This window comes from Seriola lalandi, unplaced genomic scaffold (genome assembly GCF_002814215.2).
Source record: "Seriola lalandi dorsalis isolate HSWRI2012SDOR001 ecotype SW California unplaced genomic scaffold, Sedor1 jcf7180002054322, whole genome shotgun sequence".
In the NCBI taxonomy this organism is placed as follows: Eukaryota; Metazoa; Chordata; class Actinopteri; order Carangiformes; family Carangidae; genus Seriola; species Seriola lalandi.
In genome coordinates this window covers 310,181-328,735 of record NW_019524875.1, presented here as the reverse complement: position 1 = coordinate 328,735, position 18,555 = coordinate 310,181, and the positions used below count along the sequence as shown (strand labels likewise).

The window sequence follows — 18,555 nt, the reverse complement described above, 5'->3', positions numbered from 1 at the left end:
AACTGACATCTAATGAATCTCTGTTGAGCAACTTATTGATTAATCAACCTGTGTGTGTACATGAGCAACCTGTCCTCATACTCCCAGGGTTTCATGATCTGCTAACAAATAACATTTAGAAACACAACTTACTGGAAAGAACCTGCTGGAGACACTGGTAACTTCTTCTCTGATTGTTTAATATCTGGTGCAAATTGTAATAAAACTGCATGCTACAGATGGACTGTAATCTCTGAAACTAATGTATGCATAACAAATAGTTTGTCCAGTTCACATATCGTCCTGTTCTACTGAATTACCTTAGCCCTGAACATTTTCGTTTGAGTTGTTTCTGGTCCATTTTTTATCTTGATTATTTGTTTGATACAAGACACATTAACACTATAGCTGATCTTATTTCAGTGTTAATATTAGAACGTAGAAAAAAGCACCTTCGCAGTATCAGGATCAGGTGCTACTTCCACTTGTCTTGACAATCAGATGTTCTTGTGAAATCTTTTTCCTTCTAATCTCAGCAACAGTTCATCCACCTTTTACCTGAGAATGCTAACAGCTAGCGATGCACACTTGTTAATGAGCTTCCGACCTGTTCAATCTGTCAGCAAAAGATGCTTTCTGTTTATGTATGTGTTTTTTTCCCCCAGTGCACTTTCCTTATTACTGTGTATGTGCCATCATCTTTGTTCTTGCAGGTGAACTTTTCCTCTTTTGTGCTGTTACGGCTCAAATCACTTTTACGTATATATAACTGCAAATAATTACATGTTTTTAAACTTTGTATGATGGGATTCAGGTGTTATTTTGGGGTTTATGTTGAGCTAAATGCCCTTTCTTTGCACCAAATCCTGGATACATTCAGTGTCCAACAAAGTTAATAACCCTGCTGCAGAGTGTCATGATTGGTACTCTAAAGGTGTGTTGCTGTTTTCGTATCTCAGTGCATCTGCTCACTGCTTTGAAAACTGAATATTGGAGTTGCTTTCTGTGCGAGCTGAAGTGAGGAAACACCTCCGACACAGCAGCTTTATTTAGCTCCTCCGACACAAAGCAAGAATGCGGGAGCTCTGCAGAGTGCAAACTGGATAATTGTTTCAGTGTCGCCGGGCGTTTGTTTATACAAAAACACATCAGAACAAAAGCAGAGCTTTCATACGCCTCTAATGCCTCTATAATCTAATGAAGAAGAATCAGTGGCGCAGCAGCTGGCTGACTGTTGGAGGGAAATTCAGGAGCAACACATTTGTGCCAGTTTTACATTTAAATTAACAGAAAGAAGTCTGCCGGTAGATATCAGGAGCTCTCGACTACATTGCAGGATCTTGTTCAGCAGATGGAGTTTGCCCAGATGTGAATAATAAAAGATGAGTGCGATTCAGCTGAAAGCTCCAGAACAGCTACTGAATGGACCTGATCTGTTTCCAAGGAGATGATTGAATGAAATTTCAATCCGATTTATCTTTAGCTCCACAAAGGTGATCGAGCTTTTACCATGTGGCTCCTGGAGCCTGCAACAGTCTTCTGCAAAGTCTTGAAGCATCTTCAAAAAGTATCTTACAACACCTGTTTTCTTTGTCTCTTTCTTGATTTTCTAACTTTATATTCTGTGCTTTACACAGTATGTTTTCTGATGCGTTTCCCTTCTACATCATCCAATAGAGGAGCAGACTTTCTATACTGGACTTATTTATAACTGACTTACATTTCTTGAACTCACAGCTGGATTAACCTCCTCGAGGGCCCTGGGGCAAAAATATGTTGTTGGGCCACTATTGGCCCCCCCGCTGTACGTGCCACTTTCATTATTTCCTCAGGCACAAAGAAACCAAACTACAGCTAAAATGTTTTAATTGAGTTGCCTCAGGGTTAGCTTATCGACAGAAAGAATTGGAAACAATCGTCATCATTGTTTTTGTCGATTTTGAGTTTTACTGTGACGGAGCCTTTGACTCCTGCTCAGACAAAGCAAAAGACTGACTGTGTTCACCAGGGCTTCAGGGATCAGTAATGGACATTAAACAACTGTTTCCTGTCATTTTATAAACTGAACAATCAACTGTTTGTTTATGCTTAATGTCGTTTGTAAATTGACTTAAGTTTTCTATGATTTGAATTATATTTTGCGTGTGGACCAAGTACGATGACCTGAGATTTAGTTTGATTTAATTGTAAGAAACTGTCCAACATCAAGCATCTTATTGATGATGGGGCCGATTCAACACTGCCACTGTCCTATGAAAACCACGTATCCCCTCCAAGAAAAGAAAATCAGCTGTTTCCAGCCCCACAGACTCAGAGGCAACATTTGTGTTAAAAAAAAACGATGGATGAGCTAGTTGAACTATGTGAAATCAGTGTGTAATGAGGATCACACGCTGACATGTTCTTGCTATACATGTGTACTTGAGCACTCTTGTGCTGATGCAGCCATCCCGTGTTAAAGGACAAAGTTAATCTGCAACCATCTGATGTCTGCACAACTTTTCCTCTGCTGTCCCTCAGTGGAGCAGAGGGGAACTACAACCGCCAGCGTCACACTACCATCCTGACACCGAAACAACGCACGCAGCTACAGAGAAGGGCTTTAAATTAATTTATTAAAAAAAAGCATTTCTCCACTGAAGCAGAACAAACATCAATTTTTTTTCTTTGACTATTGTTTGGAACGTGTACAATCAGAAAACAGACTCACCAGGTCGCCAGAGCAGAGTAAAATAATCAAGCAAAAGAGGAGGAGGAGGAGGTGGGGGGTGGGGTGTAGGGAATGGAGGGGAGGGGGGTCTGCCAACACCACAACATCAACACAGCTGGGAGGGACAAGGAAGAGGAGGAGGAAGAAGAGGAGGAGGGTGGGAGGGAAACAAAACAAAACAAAACAAAAAAAAAAAGAAAAAAAAAAAGAAGAGGAAGAAGGAGGGAAATGAAAACACAAACATTTAATCAAGTGCAGGTTCTGGTTTGGACAAAGCGGGTCTTTTTTTTTCCTCTGTTCAATTTACAGTTAACAACTTCTCTGTCGGATACATGCAAGGTCAACATCTGGAACTACACATGGAGATTTCATATGCTTATATCGGTTATCTGTGCAAGTATTAAAATATGTAGGTATAACGAAGCAATTTCATATGGATATGTCAGAACGAGGGGGGGAAAGAAAATATTACGAAAACTATTACACTGTTTCACTGAACAGAAAAACAGAAGTCCACATAAAAAAAAGTGAGATTTCTAACTTAGTTACCGAAATGTCACCGACCTCACCGTTCTGTACTCTTCCTTTAATTAAATTATTACTTATCTAGGTAAGTGAAAATACATTTAAAAAAAAATCCTATGCTCCACATTTTGAACAACAAAATACTGCATATCTACGTACAGCTGCGATATAAAGGAAGGTCAGTATTGTGAGAGGCTAGCTGCCAGAGTTTTCAGGAATATTGGCTCCGAGTTGATCCCTTTCTGGTTGCGTTGACCGTTACTTTTTTATTTTTATTTTTTTTTAACCGTTGGCGTTCTCGTCACGCTCGGCGCTCAGTCGGTCGCGGACCCGGGGGGAGGATGTCGTTTCGTCTGCTGGCTGCCGGAGTCTCCTATCTGCTCTGAGGTAGATGCGACAGAAAGGTGGCGTCCAGCCCGAGCTGAGTCTTCCCGCTGTACCGCGTGAGGTCAAAGGTCAGCTCTTAAGGGTTAATTGTTGTTAAGGCTTCCTGTGGTCTTGGTTTAGTCACTCTCCTGTTTCAGTGGCTCACAGGGGACACCTTCTGAGTTCATCTTTGTCCCGTTTCTTTATTTTGTTCTCAACCCATGTTCCAGTCTTTAAAGGGGTGGACATTATTATTGTTTTCTTTCGATGCTCTAGAACAGATAACCCAAACTGAAAATGAAAAGAATCCTCTCCGTTTGGCACCTCTGGAGTCAGTGGTAGAAGGAGGTGTAACAAAACAAACGACGGGGGGCGAAGACAGGAGGGAGGAGAAAGTGGTGGTGGTGGTGGTGGTGGGGGGGATTGTGTGGTGTATGTGGTTGTACAGACTAGTTGAGGTGGCTGCCTTGGTCGTTAGCTGCCGGCAAGTCTGAGTTTGCTCCGGCGGTGGCCGGGGCCGCCTCGTCCTCTGATTTCACGCGCTTCGCGTCCGGCTGTTCGCTGGCCAGCTGGTCCCCGTTCTGACGCTTGGTGGGGAGGGAGGCAGAGGCGGAGGCGTGGGCCGCCAGCAGGTGGAGGGGGCTCGCCACAGCTGGAGCTGAGAAGAAAAAAAAAGGCAGGTTAACAGAGGAAATATTTCACTGTCAGACTGCGGTTAACCAACATCTGGAAGCAGCTGGCCTGTGGGAAGTGTGGTTTGGCTCAGAGAGAGCGAGATAGTTTTTTTTATTACGCGGAGGCTGAGAAAGTGCTTATTGTTGAACATAAACATAACTGTCAGGTCTTGTGGTGCACTTGAACGTGTGTGGTTATTTAGAACCTGTAATGACACCATTCATTAGAGACCACATGAACACAGAGCTGAGACGTTTGGTTGATTCATGCTACAACAAATGTGTGAGCAGCTGCGTGACACGCAGAAGTGATGAATATGTCATGCCCTCGTCTTCCTCAGCAGCTATCTTATCTCTTTGGCACATATTTGATCAGCGCCGCAAGGATGATGATGATGAACAAACTGTCCCACTTCAGCTTGGAAGCCGCCATTTTTGGGAAGTGGAGAAACAAATGTCCCCATGCATTTACGTCAAGACAGAGGGTGTACGCTTAAAGAACGCAGGCAACAGGTAATCCTGTTAAATTGTATCTGTAATTTATCGGTTAAATGAAAAGGTTTAAACTACCCCTCTGTAATCGCTTCAGGCCTGTTTATTTATATGGAGCATGTTTATTCTGTTTGGGCTTTTAAACTGATGATAATCGGATTATTAAGCTCCATGTAAACACACCCATTTAAATCATCTCTGGTTCAGCTTCTCAGATACGAAGATTTTTCCTGTATTTCTTCATCTTGTATGATTGCGATTTAACATCTTTGCATTTTAGATGGTTGGTCTGACAAAAACAAAAAAAAAACAATCTAAAGACATCACCCTGGATTTTGCAAAAAAACAACCATTTTCTGACATTTTTTGGAGCCAACAGAGTGAAAACAATCAGCTGATAAACCCATAACAACAAATTATTGTGGCAGACCTAAATTTGGTATCGCTATATATGGGCTTTATTGTGAAATGAAACTGTGTTGTGAAACATGTGTTATTAGCTGTAATGAAAATCATAGTTAACGAAGCTTCCCCTCACTGAAGAATTATTTACATCCATCTGAAAAGTACTGAAGCACAACGTGAACAGCTGGGTTCATTTAATAAATAATATCCTGATTCCTCTGAAAGAGTGTTTCTTCAGAAATCATATTGGAACAAATAAAAATGTGTGAATCTTATAAAATCCTTGAAAGTAAACCAAAGTTTCTCTGAGGCAGCATCTCCATGAAACATCCCACACCTCCTTCTCACACTGTTCCTGTGGGTCTCACCTGAGCTGACGGGTCCCTGGATGGCAGTGGTGATGCTGTGGGTGCCGTTCTGTGTGATGGCCTTGATGGGCAGCTGGTGCTGACCCACTGGGGCCTGCTGCACTATGGTAACAGTCTGCAGGGCCGTGGCTGACTGGGAGCTCTGGATGATGCGACTGGAGCCGCCTATAGAGGTGATGGTGGGAACTGTCTCCACTTTGACTGAGAGGAGAAACGCATTGGAGGAACTCAGTGATGGGTTATGGATCAGACAAACATATGACATGGGTCAAATCCATTGTATTCATATAGCCCAATATCACAAATGAAAACCTGCACACAACACCCTCTGTCCTTCAAGAAGAGCAACAGAGGACGGATCCCTCCTCCAGGACGGACAGCTGTGCAACAGATGTGTATACAGAATAGCTCAACACAGAAAATTTCAGATAGATTGCAAACATACATGAATTATACCTGGGTCTTGACGATACTAATGTTTGGCTGACACCAAATGCAATATAAGAGGTGATACAACAGGTTTCCCCCGACTGACCTTTGACCTCTGTGTGCTCTCCGTTCTCCTGCGGCTCACTCTTGATGATGGTGGCTGGCTGGGCGATGACGGCGGCAGGGCTGAGCGACCCCGCCGGGATCTGCTGCAGGACGTGGACAGTCTGGACAGCAGGCTGGGAGGCGCTGGTGCTCACCGGGGAGGCCATGGTGTAGGTCATCGGCTTGATGGTGGTATGAGGTAACGGACGCTGGACTGCTATGAGTACCGGCTGGTTGTTGACAGGCGAGCCTGGAACGGTGCAGCACACAGTGACATTTAGACGGAGGGAAAAGTGAACTAGCATCCTATTATTAAACAAAGAAATGTGAAATACACTCAGACACTGTTTACACAAGTGTAAACAGTGTCTGAGGCCTTCAGGGCAAAAGAGAGTGATGAAAAGATGAAGACAGAGAGAAACAGACCAGAGAGGCCTCTGCATTTACATTCATCACAGGTATTGTTTGTAATGTTTTAGGCCATTTTCAATGTCAGCAGGTAAAAGCATCTAATTAAGCTTTTCATGTGTAACACTGCTGTCGGTTCAAGCCCTGTAACTGTTTTAACTGGACACAATAAAGAAGTCTAATAAGTAATGTGAGAGTCAATAAAATTTAACAACCTTTTTTATGGTTTTACAGTCAATCTACTGAGACATTGTGGTTTATATCCCCCAGGATATTTTCTTTGCTCAGGAGAGATGTTTTGTACACCTAGACTCTGACTTGGCTTAATGTGAAAGAAGAAAATAAAACAATATAACATGTTGTGGCAGTCCAAAGGCAACGTCCACGGACGCAAAAGCAGCTCCACTGAAACTCACACCGCTGTGTGAGAGAGGCAACGACAATCAGAAGGCAGAGAGTGAGGGTATTCTACCTGGTGTGTTTTGTGCAAAGCGTGCTTCCTGGATGACTGCCAGTTTGGGCTGGACTGCTGTGGTGGAGGCCGGGGTGGGAGCTGAGGAGGTCTCCAGCTCCAGAGGAACCGGGGAGCCCTCTCGTGATAGGCTGTCAGGGGTCTGGACGCCGCTGGAATGAGCGGAGAGCACCCCCGAATGATTGGGAGACGCTGGTGCACTCCTGGGGATGAGGCAGCGTCAAAACAAGTGTTCATTAAATTTACCACAGGAAGAAGCACTCGACACATCACAGACATTGTGACTTAGACTGCAGCCAATAGTGATAAAATAATGTGTCATGGATCTTTAACGAATCTCATTTCAACTTTATGTGATGATCAGAACCACAACAAACAATCACACAGAGATACAGCATCACAAAGTTGTAGGTGTGACTGTGAATGTTGCTATAAAATGTCAGCTCATTGTGGTAATGACTCATGTGGAACTACACATTTACTGCCAGTATATATATAATGCTTTTACACTAGTGTGATTTTGTGTATGAATCAAAGCAGGAGTGCGTGGTTCGTGGAATGAAGACAGACCTGGAGGAGAGGGGTCCGTGTGGGGTCCTGAAGCAGGGGACGCCCCGGGGCCTTCGTTTCCTGAAGGCCTGCTCGATGAGCTTGCTCTCTGAGGACGGGTCTATCCTCCAGAAGGAACCTTTGCCCGGTTCCTCCTGCGACCGCGCCACTTTGATGAAATAACGGTTCAAAGAAAGATTGTGACGGATCGAGTTCTGCAACAGAGGAAATGTACGAGCGGTGAGGACGTTACAGCAAAAAAAACAAAACATGCTTTTCAGGTCCTATATAATATGAAGGTAGATGTCCATGTGTTCTTTGACTATAAAGCAGGTCTAGGTTCTATAACAATACTGTGAAAGTATCAAAGCGTTTAGAGAAAGGCACACAGCCTGTATTCAGAAACTGAGCCTTTAAACCAGCCGTCAGGACTTCTGGAACTTTGTGATGTCACAACAAAGCAGTAACCACTCTCAGCCGCGCCCCAAGCCCCACCCACATGGACCCACCATCCAACCTTGCGGGATTTGCAGCCAATCAGAAAGGAGGTTTTAAAGGTTATCTTTGATCTTCAGCAGGTCTATATTTGCATCATCTAACAGATGAGCATGAGGCTTGACACTCACCTGCCAGCCCTTGTCTGCGGTCCTGTAGTATGGGTAGTTCTTTGTGATGTGATTGTAGATTCCGTTTAGTGTGAGCTGCTTGTCCGGAGCCAGGGTGATGGCCTGGACGATCAGCTGTGCATAGGAGTACGGAGGTTTGGAGTCATCCTGTGGAACAGAGGAGAAATGCAGATTTCATGAATTAACAAAGTAAAAAAATTCTACTAGAATCAGAAAAACAAAAAGTCTTCATGTCATCTTGATGATAAAATATGTTGATGTCTGAGAAATTCACAGAAAGATCTGTCCTAAAATGTGGTGGGCAATTTCCCCATTTCATCCCTGCAGTTTCCTCTAAGCATGATGCACAACAGTCTGGAGTTTGCTTGTATCATATAATTCTTCAAATATTTTGTTTTTTATTTTCCTTGTGGATAAAATATGATTGCATTTAAGTCCTCACAAAGGTTGAAAGTTTGAGAGTTTTAAAAAAAGAGATGAATTAGCCTTTCATCTTTTTTTAAAAAACCTTTTTTTGCCAACAATCTCATAAATGTATTCATTTTTAAAGGACTGGGAAGATGATATGAACTGAACGCAAGATTTTACATTTGAACAATTAACTTGTCAGTGCTGGAAAAATTGTAATGCATACTATTTCAAAATGACTGCAAACATATATCTGGCATTTCTGAATTTAAATTTGGTTTAACTTACTGGCAAACATATGATTAATACCAATATATCTGCAATAAGTGGATATCTACCTGGACAATTTTCAATAACTGGAAGGGTATTTTTGTAGATAGAAGTATGTCAAATATAAAATGAAAAATTATGTTATGTTTTGGTTTCTTCATCTGACCAAAACTTATATATCAATTAAATGCACGGTATATGTCGACAGTGCGTAGTCATGTTTTTCACTGCTGTGTGTTGGATATAATAAACATTTTACATTTACACAGGTGAGATTTACATGTGTTTCATGATCTGACCACAGACCAGCAGCCTGAAAATGAGTAACAATGAGTGTGAAGGAAGGAAACAGTGGGCTATTGTGTTTGAAATGTTGTGATCATTAATGAATCACAGTATTCAAAAGACATGTTTAACACCAGAGGAAGTGTGATTTACTGTGTAAAAGTCCACACTGCTCTGTGGGAGGCTACAGGAGAGCAGCGACTGAAGTGACTGAACTATACAGTGAAATAAAGTGTGTATGTTCAATCAAACTGGGTGAAACTAGTCACTGGACTCTGGTATCAGTCTCACCTTGGGACTGTCACCTCCGGAGGCGTCTTTGTCGTTCTCAGGCTGGGAGTTGTCGTTGATGAGCTGCAGCTCTGCAGAGCTGACCATGCGACCTCCCATCCTGTAGCCTGAAGAGCCGGCACCCCGCGGGCTGGAGGGGCACGAGTTAGCAGCACTGCGGGGACACGATGACGACAACAACAACAACACTGTCAGCTGCCAAGACACTTAGTGTAAATATGATTCACACCCAATCAAGAAATAAGCAACCAAATATAGGCTTGGATTAAGTGCTTAAACCTAAACTATAACGAGCGTGGCATTTCCCAGAAGGGGCACGCTTGCGTTCCCTGGCTTGGCTCAACCGCAGTCTGTGCTGCAGTGGCACGCTTTTGGCTGACATCTATGCAAATCGCCCTACCGCCCAGATTGTCTGGAAACACTGCAGTCGCTTTAGGATCCACAAAGCCTAAAGCAACAACGCCTTCAAACTTTAATCAAGTGTGATTATCCAGTAAATAGGTTGAATAACCAGGGGATGAAGAGACCTCAAATGTAAAGCAGGATTTCCATATCTGTTTAGGCTCTCGGGGTGGGGTGGGGTGTGTGGTGGAGATGTTGGCAAACCAAACAAACACAGAGGCAACAGCTCAGGATTCTCACATTCTCAACACCTGCTGCCTCTTTCATTACTTCCACTGTTTGTGAGCAGTACACACACTCTATCATTTAACCTACAGGGGGAGACTTGTATGAAAGAGGAAACCTGGTTGGTTTTTAAGCCATCTGGCTGAGATCAGGGGTTGAGAGGATCTAAGAGTCTGAGGTGGAGCCGCCTCCCTCTCTTAGCCCTGCAGTCAGTGACCTAAGCCTAAGCTGATCACCACATAAATGCCACGTCAAGGTCAGCTGACACCCCAAGGTCAACTAGGGGTGGGGTGGGAGTTACTTTACTTACCGCCGTGCACGGAACTGGGACTGCAGTTATTACACTGATGGAAACAAGTGCTGAATTTAGACCTGGTTAAACTGAAATGTTGAAGTGAGTCATTCAGTTTTAATATTTGCTTTCCCTATGAAAGGTAAAGTAATTTGCTGTGCATTAAGAAATGAGACTCAAACAAAGTTCTAATTATAGTTTTCCATCAGAATTAAACTGGCAACAAATTAAAAAAAAAATAATTGCTGTCAAAAATCAACGCCTCATCTGGGAGATTGTTATTTTAACAGACACTTAATTTATTGGTTGAGATAAAGTGGTGAATTTTTCCACACTGATTCCTGCCTGCTTGAGGTCAGTGAATGCATCATCTCTAGTAGCGGGTACCTGATGGTGCCAGTAGGCGATGGCAGGGGGCTCATTAGGTGAGCAATGTTGTCTGGAATGTTGATGGTCAGGGGGGAGATCTGGGGCTGTACTGGTTTCACTGGGGACTCTGGAGCTTCGCGCTTCACCTTCTTTCCACTGGACAGGGCTGTGAACGTGATCTTGATGTTTGTGCTGGGGAACCTGAACGTGCACCTGCAGAAGGAAACAGACACAGCATTTAAAAAAAAAAAAAAAAAATTAAATTAAAAACCCCAGCTTTTGTTTTTTCTTTGTAGCAGATGAAACATCGTTTCAAAAGGCGAATCAAATCAGTGAGGACTTGCTAACACCACACACCGCTCTGCTGTTTGCAGATTCTGCCTCACTTCAACATGCTGAGAGAGACAATGTGTAAGTTAATTAAATTTGAATACTGATGCAATGGCTTGATGAAGCAGTTCTATACTGCAGAGGACTGAGTCCAGACTGGCACCATCTCTGATACGTGCTTGTTTTCAGAGGGAGCGGTCGCCTCAGAGGACGACAGGCCAGAATTAGATCAAGCCGTAAATATAAAGACACGTCCCATCAGCACCGTGTTAATAATAAAATACACCTCAGGTGAATGTGTGTAATTCATTTCTCTGTTTATTAGCGCTGCTTGATTCATCTGTTCACACAAGTCAATGGAAAATAAACTCAGTTACAATGATAATTATTAATTAGTGATGTATCATGTAAAATGGTACATATTCATCATTTCCAGGTCCTCAAATGTGAAGATTTGCTGCTTTTCTTTGTTTCATATCTTTGTGAACTGAAGGTCTTTGGGTTCGACTGTTCATCAGACTAATGAGCCAAATGAACAAGTGACAATGGGCTCTAGGAAACAGCCATCACATAGACTACATGATCCTTACGAACTTATCCGGAGGTTAATCAATAACAAAAAAACTCAATAGTTGAAACCTGAGCAGTTATTTTATCACCTGCCTGTGATATTCAAACCACTGCAGAGCAAATATTTCTCTTTGTTATATCCACTTTCCTCTGAGCCTTTCAACACACTGCAGTGTGCAGGGTCAGGACCTGCTTGCCTTGTTGCTTCATTGAATTAAGGCCCACTGAGGCTTCCTTTAACAGAAATGGGCGTCTCTGCCTCTAGGATGAATCTACTGTGTGTCCTGTGTTTCCTCAGTAAACTAGAATATCACTTATACTAAACTGAGAGAATGGGCGCCGCATGCTCAACTGATAATTATGACACCAACATGGAGAGATTGTGGATAAAGGTGATGAACTGAAGGTGTCTGACTTCGAAAATGCAAATGCCAAAACCTGAAGCCAGTCAATCATGAGCAGGCATAGCTAGTTCAAGGGCCACTGCACCAATTTTATCCTACATGGGATGCTACATTTTAACAGAAAATATATATCTAAAAGGGGAAGGTGTGGGGTTTAAAAGAAGGTGGCGTTCCCATTTAACAGAGCAACCCGATTCAGTTCATCTCAACATGTGGTTTAGGCCCATGTGTGCTGCCTTCAAACAAATTAGAATATATTAAGTGTTCTCATTCATTCATAATCATTTCTTTTAAAATGCGACAACCTCATTTCGTGGTACAACAGGTCTGAACCACTGATTGGATTCTTAGGACATTAAAAACACTGATGTTTTAAATAGCTGGAAAAACAATCACCTTCACTCCTCTATTTGATTTCCAGAGGAATTAAAAAACTAAAACCAACTAAATGGGCTCAGGAATGTGAGGACGCTGCCAACAGAAACTGAGCAAGTTGAAGGGTGGGTTTCTGCCAATTAAAATATTTTAGATTTGATAAAAACCAGGCTCGTCATTGGTTTAGCATAGAGGGATGTAGGGAAACTGTTAAATGAAATCTTCAACAGTCACAGATGATCAGTGAATAGGAGCAGCTTTTTTAAAATCAGTGTTCAGGATCAGGCTGCCCGACACCCTGGAGACGGAGCAGGCACACATTGGTTTTCATTTAGCTAACAAGTGCCAGGCACAGCAGTGTGTTTTTTTTTGTTGTTTTTTTTGCCAGGCTCTCACAGAGCTGGCATCTGCTGAGAGAACCGTATCCCCGACACTTACATCTCAAATTAGCCTTGCCGCTCACAGGAGGAGACTCAAACACTTCCTGGAGCCAGACTGGTGAGGGGAGACACTTTCATTATGCATGGGCACCTCCAAGCACCCTTTCAGGAAGGGGGGGGGGCGCAGAGATTTCTCTGTGGATCTGATGAAGTTATGGACGATCTTTAAATAACATCAGAGCGACTGTGTGTAACTGACAGAGTGGGGACAATGATCTAAATATACCGATAAATAATAAAATATCAAAGACAACACTGCTCCTTAATGTTCTGTCCTGCGTTTCACCCTGTGGTTGCGCGCAAATATAAATACTGACCCAAACACTAGCAGCCTGTTAAACATTAGATAGACTATTAAGCTTTAGAGACATTACAATATGAGGGTACATAACATGAGCAGCACATGTTGATGTTGGCTGATGATTCCTGTGGGTTCAGAGTGTGTGTGGGTTGAGACAGAGTCATAATTAATCCCCAAATATTCCCTGAAAACCATTACAACAAGCTAATTTTTTCAAGAAGTCCCTGGTCTATAAGCATGCAACTGGGGCTGCAACTACAGATTATTGATTATCAATTAATCAGCTAAACCTTTAGTCTATGTCAGAAAACTATGGAAAATGATAATATTTCCCAGATTTGATGATGTCAAATTGCTCCAAAAGCTAAAGTCATTCAAAGTATTCAAGTGATGATCAACAATAAATGAATCGTCCATTATTTTAATAACCAATTAATGATTTAAGCCATTTTTGGAGCAAAAATGAAAAAAACTCATTGGTTTGACCTTAACAAATGTGATTTTTGCTGGTTTTCTTAGACATCTGTGATGGTACATTGAGTGTCATGGGCTTTTTATACAAAAACAAAAGATGTTTGAAGATGCCACTCTGGGTTCCATGAATTATAATAATACAATAAGGTGACACGGAAGCAGCACATTCACTCATTTAAATGATGAACTGATTATCAGAGCTCTGGCTGCGTATCAATAGAGTTTCAGTTGAGGTATCAAAACAACACTTAATTAGAGCCGATTTTAGTTAATTGATCAAAAGAAAATTAAATAAATTTTTTAAACATTTGGCAGTTTCATACTTCTTCCTGGGGGAAACTATACAGAACATTTTTCTCTTTTTTCTGATATTTTATAGACAAAACGATTAATTGAGAAAATCAAAAGCAGATTAATCAAAAATTAAAGTAATTATTAATTGCAGCGTTGTGTTAACCATCGTTCCTCTTCAATAAAATAAGACAAAACTGCTATTTATCCAGAAATATCTTGTCAAAATAAGTATTAATCAATTCTGTGCCAACTTTTTCAATGCTCTGGAAACTTTTGTCAGTATTCATTAAGTTCTGTTTGTCAATACTCCACTCTACCATCCACTGATGTTTCAACATGTTAAACTCATGGTTAGTTTTTTAATTGTGTAATTGTGAGGCTCCCTGCTTTGGAAAGCTGCGTTTATGTAGCTGAACACCCCATCCCCCACCCCTCCATGTATTCACACAAACCTCTTCATCGACCCTATTTTGCTCTTGTGCGAATAATGAGGCCTAAACACCAAAACACAGATGCACAGTTGCTGTGCTGCTAAGCTGTTAGAACAGCAACAAACAAAGCTTATTCAAGTGAAAACTTTCACTTGATTTTTTCCCCCCTCCCACACTGCCAAAACAAGAGGGAGAATGTAAACAAAAGAAGACAGCAACACAGTAAGGGCACCAACTTGGAGAGAATTTGTGGGTGTGGGATAGAACAGGGGATGGGAGGAAGGGAGGGAGGGAAGGAGGGAAAGATGTTCCTTTCTGTATTGCTCTGTTTACATCACCAAAGAGGAATCCCTGGAATACAACCGACCTGTCCCCTGGGCCACAGCTCTGCGAGTTCTCTCATGCTGTCAATCTGCTCTTTTAGCTGCATCCGGGTGGTGAGGGTCGTTTGAGATGTCTCCTCTGACTCAGAGATTACAGTGCAGCATGTGAGCCCATGCAGGAAGTGTCTTAAAGTGTAATAAAGACTGCTACTGATTAAAAGCTCTTTATTGGCAGTCAGCCTGATCAATAAGAGAACGTGAAACCACTGCTGCTCTTTCTTAGTGTTGGTTACATAATGAAATGGATTGGGTGTATGATGTGGCTGGAGCAGCACAGAAACGATCAACCTCAGTAAAACTGAATTTATTTTTCTGTGCAAAAGGCCAATTTAGAAATTGCATCAAGTCAAAACAAGCCTGTTCTTTGTGCAGTACAAAAAAAAGTGGTTTCACATTGAGGGATTGCACAATAGCTGAGCGCAGGGTGGGAAGTATGGCCAGGGTTGGCAGAGGCTGGTGGGTTTCTCCACATGACAGACCACTTTAGTGAATAAATTGGAACCACTTATTTTTCTGCCAAAATCCCAAATAAACCTGTCTGGTCAAAATGTAAACAACTGGTTTGGTTTATTTTTGTGTCAAACACAAGCCTCCCACTGTGGTTTGTAGTTTCAATTCTGTAAAAAGGACAGTTTTTGCTCTTCTCTCTTACATGTTTGAAATTATACATCAATAATAAGAATCTAATGTTCTCTTGCCTATGTTTTGCCTTGGATATTATAGGAATATGGGCATATGATCACACACAGCTTCGAAATTGTCAAGGATAACACAATAAAATCCAATACTTTTTTCCCTTCTAGTACTCAATGTATAAACATGACTGGAAGATTTGTTGTTGTTGGTTAGTCCTTTTGCTTTTTTGGTTTGTAAAATTTTTCAAGATTTCCCAAAGTCTAATGTGATGTCTTCAAATTGTTCAATGGACAGAGATATAAAAACAGAAAAGCTGTACGTCTGCTGATTATTTTAACTGTTTGGGTTATACAAATGATAAAACATGACAAATGCCCATCATTGTTTCCCAAGGTCATGGTGGTGTCTTCAAATTGCTTGATTAACCAGACCAATAGTCCAAAACGCAAAGAAATTACTCCAATAAGTAATTCATTAGTAAAATTGCTGGCGATTACTTTGCTGATGATGAAATTAGCCTTTCAGCACTACTACATACCTTGTTGTTATCTAACTTTATCTGTATCTGCCACTCAAACATGGCCTACATCCAAGCCCCAGCAGCACATACTTGCTGGAATACAAGTGCCAAGTTTTACAACCCATTAGCAAAATGACATACAGATCAGGATAGATTCATCTGTGTGATATTTGTTTGTTTGGAAAGCAGCAGATTTCACAATAGCATATTATCAACAATCCTAGAAGTTAAACAGTGGCACTGTGTGCACGCTGCAACCTGCACTACATAGCTCAGAAACTACCTCTTAACAGCTAAACCCAACTTGCTCACTAATAAGTCTTATTTAATTTGGAAATTAACCAACAGGCTCAAATTCGTATTTAATGGTTAATGTTGGCAAATAATTGATTGAGTACACGAGCTAGCATGTCTTCGGCTGGCTTGAATAGAGGCCAAAGGTCCCGCAGGCTCTGCTGTTGTGAGCCGGCAGGGCGGGGACGGGCTGGTTTGTTTACGTTTAGGGGTCGAGAGGAGCTCCATTCACAACTACAGAGATGCTACAGCTAACTGCTAGGTATCGTGTTTGCATGGCCACAGTGGTGAATGTTTACAGTATCACAACACATACATTTCTGACTTAAGAGTGTCCACGTGATTAAAAAACAATCAACAACAGTGTCCCGGCGTCCAGTGTCCCCAGTGAGCTAGCTAGTTCTTTTAGCTAACTACCTCCAATACAGACACTGTGGAATGCGGCTAACGCTAAGTTAACCACAGGAGGGAATGTGGAATGAAGGCAGGCGGCTAATTAACACTGTTGCTAACAAGAATGTCAACAAAGAAAATGGCTTTGGGAACAGGATGCGGAGTTCTTGCTAACATGCTAAAACACGTGGTCCTCTCGACCCTGCTAGCCAACACAAACTCAGTTGTTGTTAACTGTTAACTTTAGCTGCCTGGCTACTAGCGTTGCATCCACATGTTCAACGAGGGGAAACTTACATTCGTGGTAGCTGCAGAGGAGGGGCGCCCCGTCTGAGGAACACTCCGTCTACAAACACCCCGTTTTTACCGAGACATCTCAGGTAGAAATCGCCGCTGCCGGTGCCGTCGTCGCTGGCGGTGAATATCTCCAGATGCCTCCGTGAGATGAAGCTGGAGTGGCCCATGCTCACGTCCACTGAGCCCTGAGACGAGTTCCGGCCGATGGTCACCGAGCGCTTTTTCATCATGTATTCGAATTCACGGCCCTCGAGCCGGGCAACCGGCCCAGACGATCCGCTCACCACGGCCATGTTTGGGTTTAAGTCTCTAAACGCCAAATACTGGGATAAATAAGACACCGGTGTACGGACGCCCAACTACGGCCCTTCAGAGGCGTGTAAATGGAGCAAATCTACAAGAGGGGCATCAAATTCAAAACAGGAATTTAGAGGGGAACATGCGAGGCCAGGGACAGCGGCTCCGACCCACCGCCGAGAGAAAGGGTAGCGGAGAGATCCAACCGAACGAGCAGGAGGCGGATATGGCTAGACTGACAGCGCTCTCCACCAGTGAGAGCGGAGAAAGCTGCTACAGCTACGATGCTGTGACCAATCACAGGCCAGAATTAATCCGAGGACAGATTCAAGGTCGGTTGGTGTGTAGCAATACGCGCATATGCTGCTCGGTGAGACGGAAGAGGCGGCGTAAGCGATTCAAACCACACAGGAAGGGAGCGGATCAACCACTTTACACGTGCAATCAGTCCCCATAATCACCATAGCGAAAGATTATCGACAATCTATGATCGTGCAGCGGTAACACATAGTAATCCTTATCTTAACCAAGAATCAACCACGTGTATTTGAAGTAGTTTGTAGGATGTAGCCCCCCCCTCAATCTCCACGTCGCAGCAGTGCTAAACCACAGGGCATGATGGGCTTCCTCCTCCACTACAAAATCCATGCCTGGCTTTTAGCATCGCCCCCTTTGCAGCATCTTGTGAGTTTGTAATGATGAGGTTAGCTATCTTTTAAGTTATCTTCGTTACAGATCTTTATTCACTACAAAGAAATCTCGTCGCCTTTATAGACCTACTTCACGTTACTCTGGAGGAGGCTGCAGGTTTTGTAATCCTGAGCCGTGCAGCCTGCTGCAGGCCATGTTATCGTCAGGGTGAGTGACCCTGCCATCTGTAGGCCACTTGTTTGTAAACACTGTCTGTGTGGAAGTAGTGTGGGTGCGCGAGCATGTGTTCGCGTGCAACAGCTCAAGGCCCCTCTCAGATGACAACACCTCTGACAGGGTGTTAAGTCATGATCAGGCGTTAACAGTCGGTTTGAACTGAATGCCAAATGGGGGTTAAACCAGATTAACAGAAGAAAATGGTCTTAAGTTTGAGAAGACCTTGACGTAAAAGTGTCCATAGAGGTAAGACCATGCAAAAGCAACATGCATTTAGGTCATCATCAAGACAACAAATAATCAAAAAGAAGAAAAATTATTTTTTATATGTCCACTGTTTCCTAACATGCTGTTCCTCTTTGTGGAAATATCAGTTCTTGTAAGTAAGTATATGTTGCACCCAGCCCTTAAGTTTTCCTGTAGTAGCCTACTAAAGATGTCTGCTCAATAATACAAATTTATATTACATGACATGTTTTGCCACTTGTGAATATATTACATGTACATGATGTGTAAAATGTGCTGAAGAGGATTAGGGTTAGAGTTTTGTTGTGACATCACAAAGTTGCAGAAGTCCTGACGGCTCATTTTAAGGCTCA

General features: G+C 42.6%; 1 protein-coding gene across 1 annotated transcript; it reads right to left on the bottom strand.

Moving 5' to 3' along the window:
- Positions 1–2,576: 2,576 nt before the first annotated feature.
- Positions 2,577–17,289, bottom strand: foxk2b (forkhead box K2b). The gene is made up of 9 exons (XM_023406967.2): positions 16,793–17,289; positions 10,669–10,863; positions 9,363–9,516; positions 8,109–8,255; positions 7,504–7,697; positions 6,934–7,136; positions 6,055–6,303; positions 5,520–5,720; positions 2,577–4,238 (listed from the first exon to the last, which is right to left on the bottom strand). The coding sequence occupies exons 1-9, from the start codon at positions 17,083–17,085 to the stop codon at positions 4,030–4,032; spliced, it is 1,845 nt and encodes a 614-aa protein (XP_023262735.1). The 5' UTR covers positions 17,086–17,289; the 3' UTR covers positions 2,577–4,029.
- Positions 17,290–18,555: the final 1,266 nt, after the last annotated feature.

Bases quoted from the DNA above. Each gene is read 5' to 3' on its own strand.
- foxk2b (XM_023406967.2), bottom strand. From the start codon at position 17,085: ATGGCCGTGGTGAGCGGATCGTCTGGGCCGGTTGCCCGGCTCGAGGGC. The intron at 6,304-6,933 runs GTAGAATACCCT...GCACCGTTCCAG, and splicing joins CTTTGCACAAAACACACCAG to GCTCGCCTGTCAACAACCAG. The intron at 4,239-5,519 runs GTGAGACCCACA...TTTTCTTCTCAG, and splicing joins CCAGGGACCCGTCAGCTCAG to CTCCAGCTGTGGCGAGCCCC.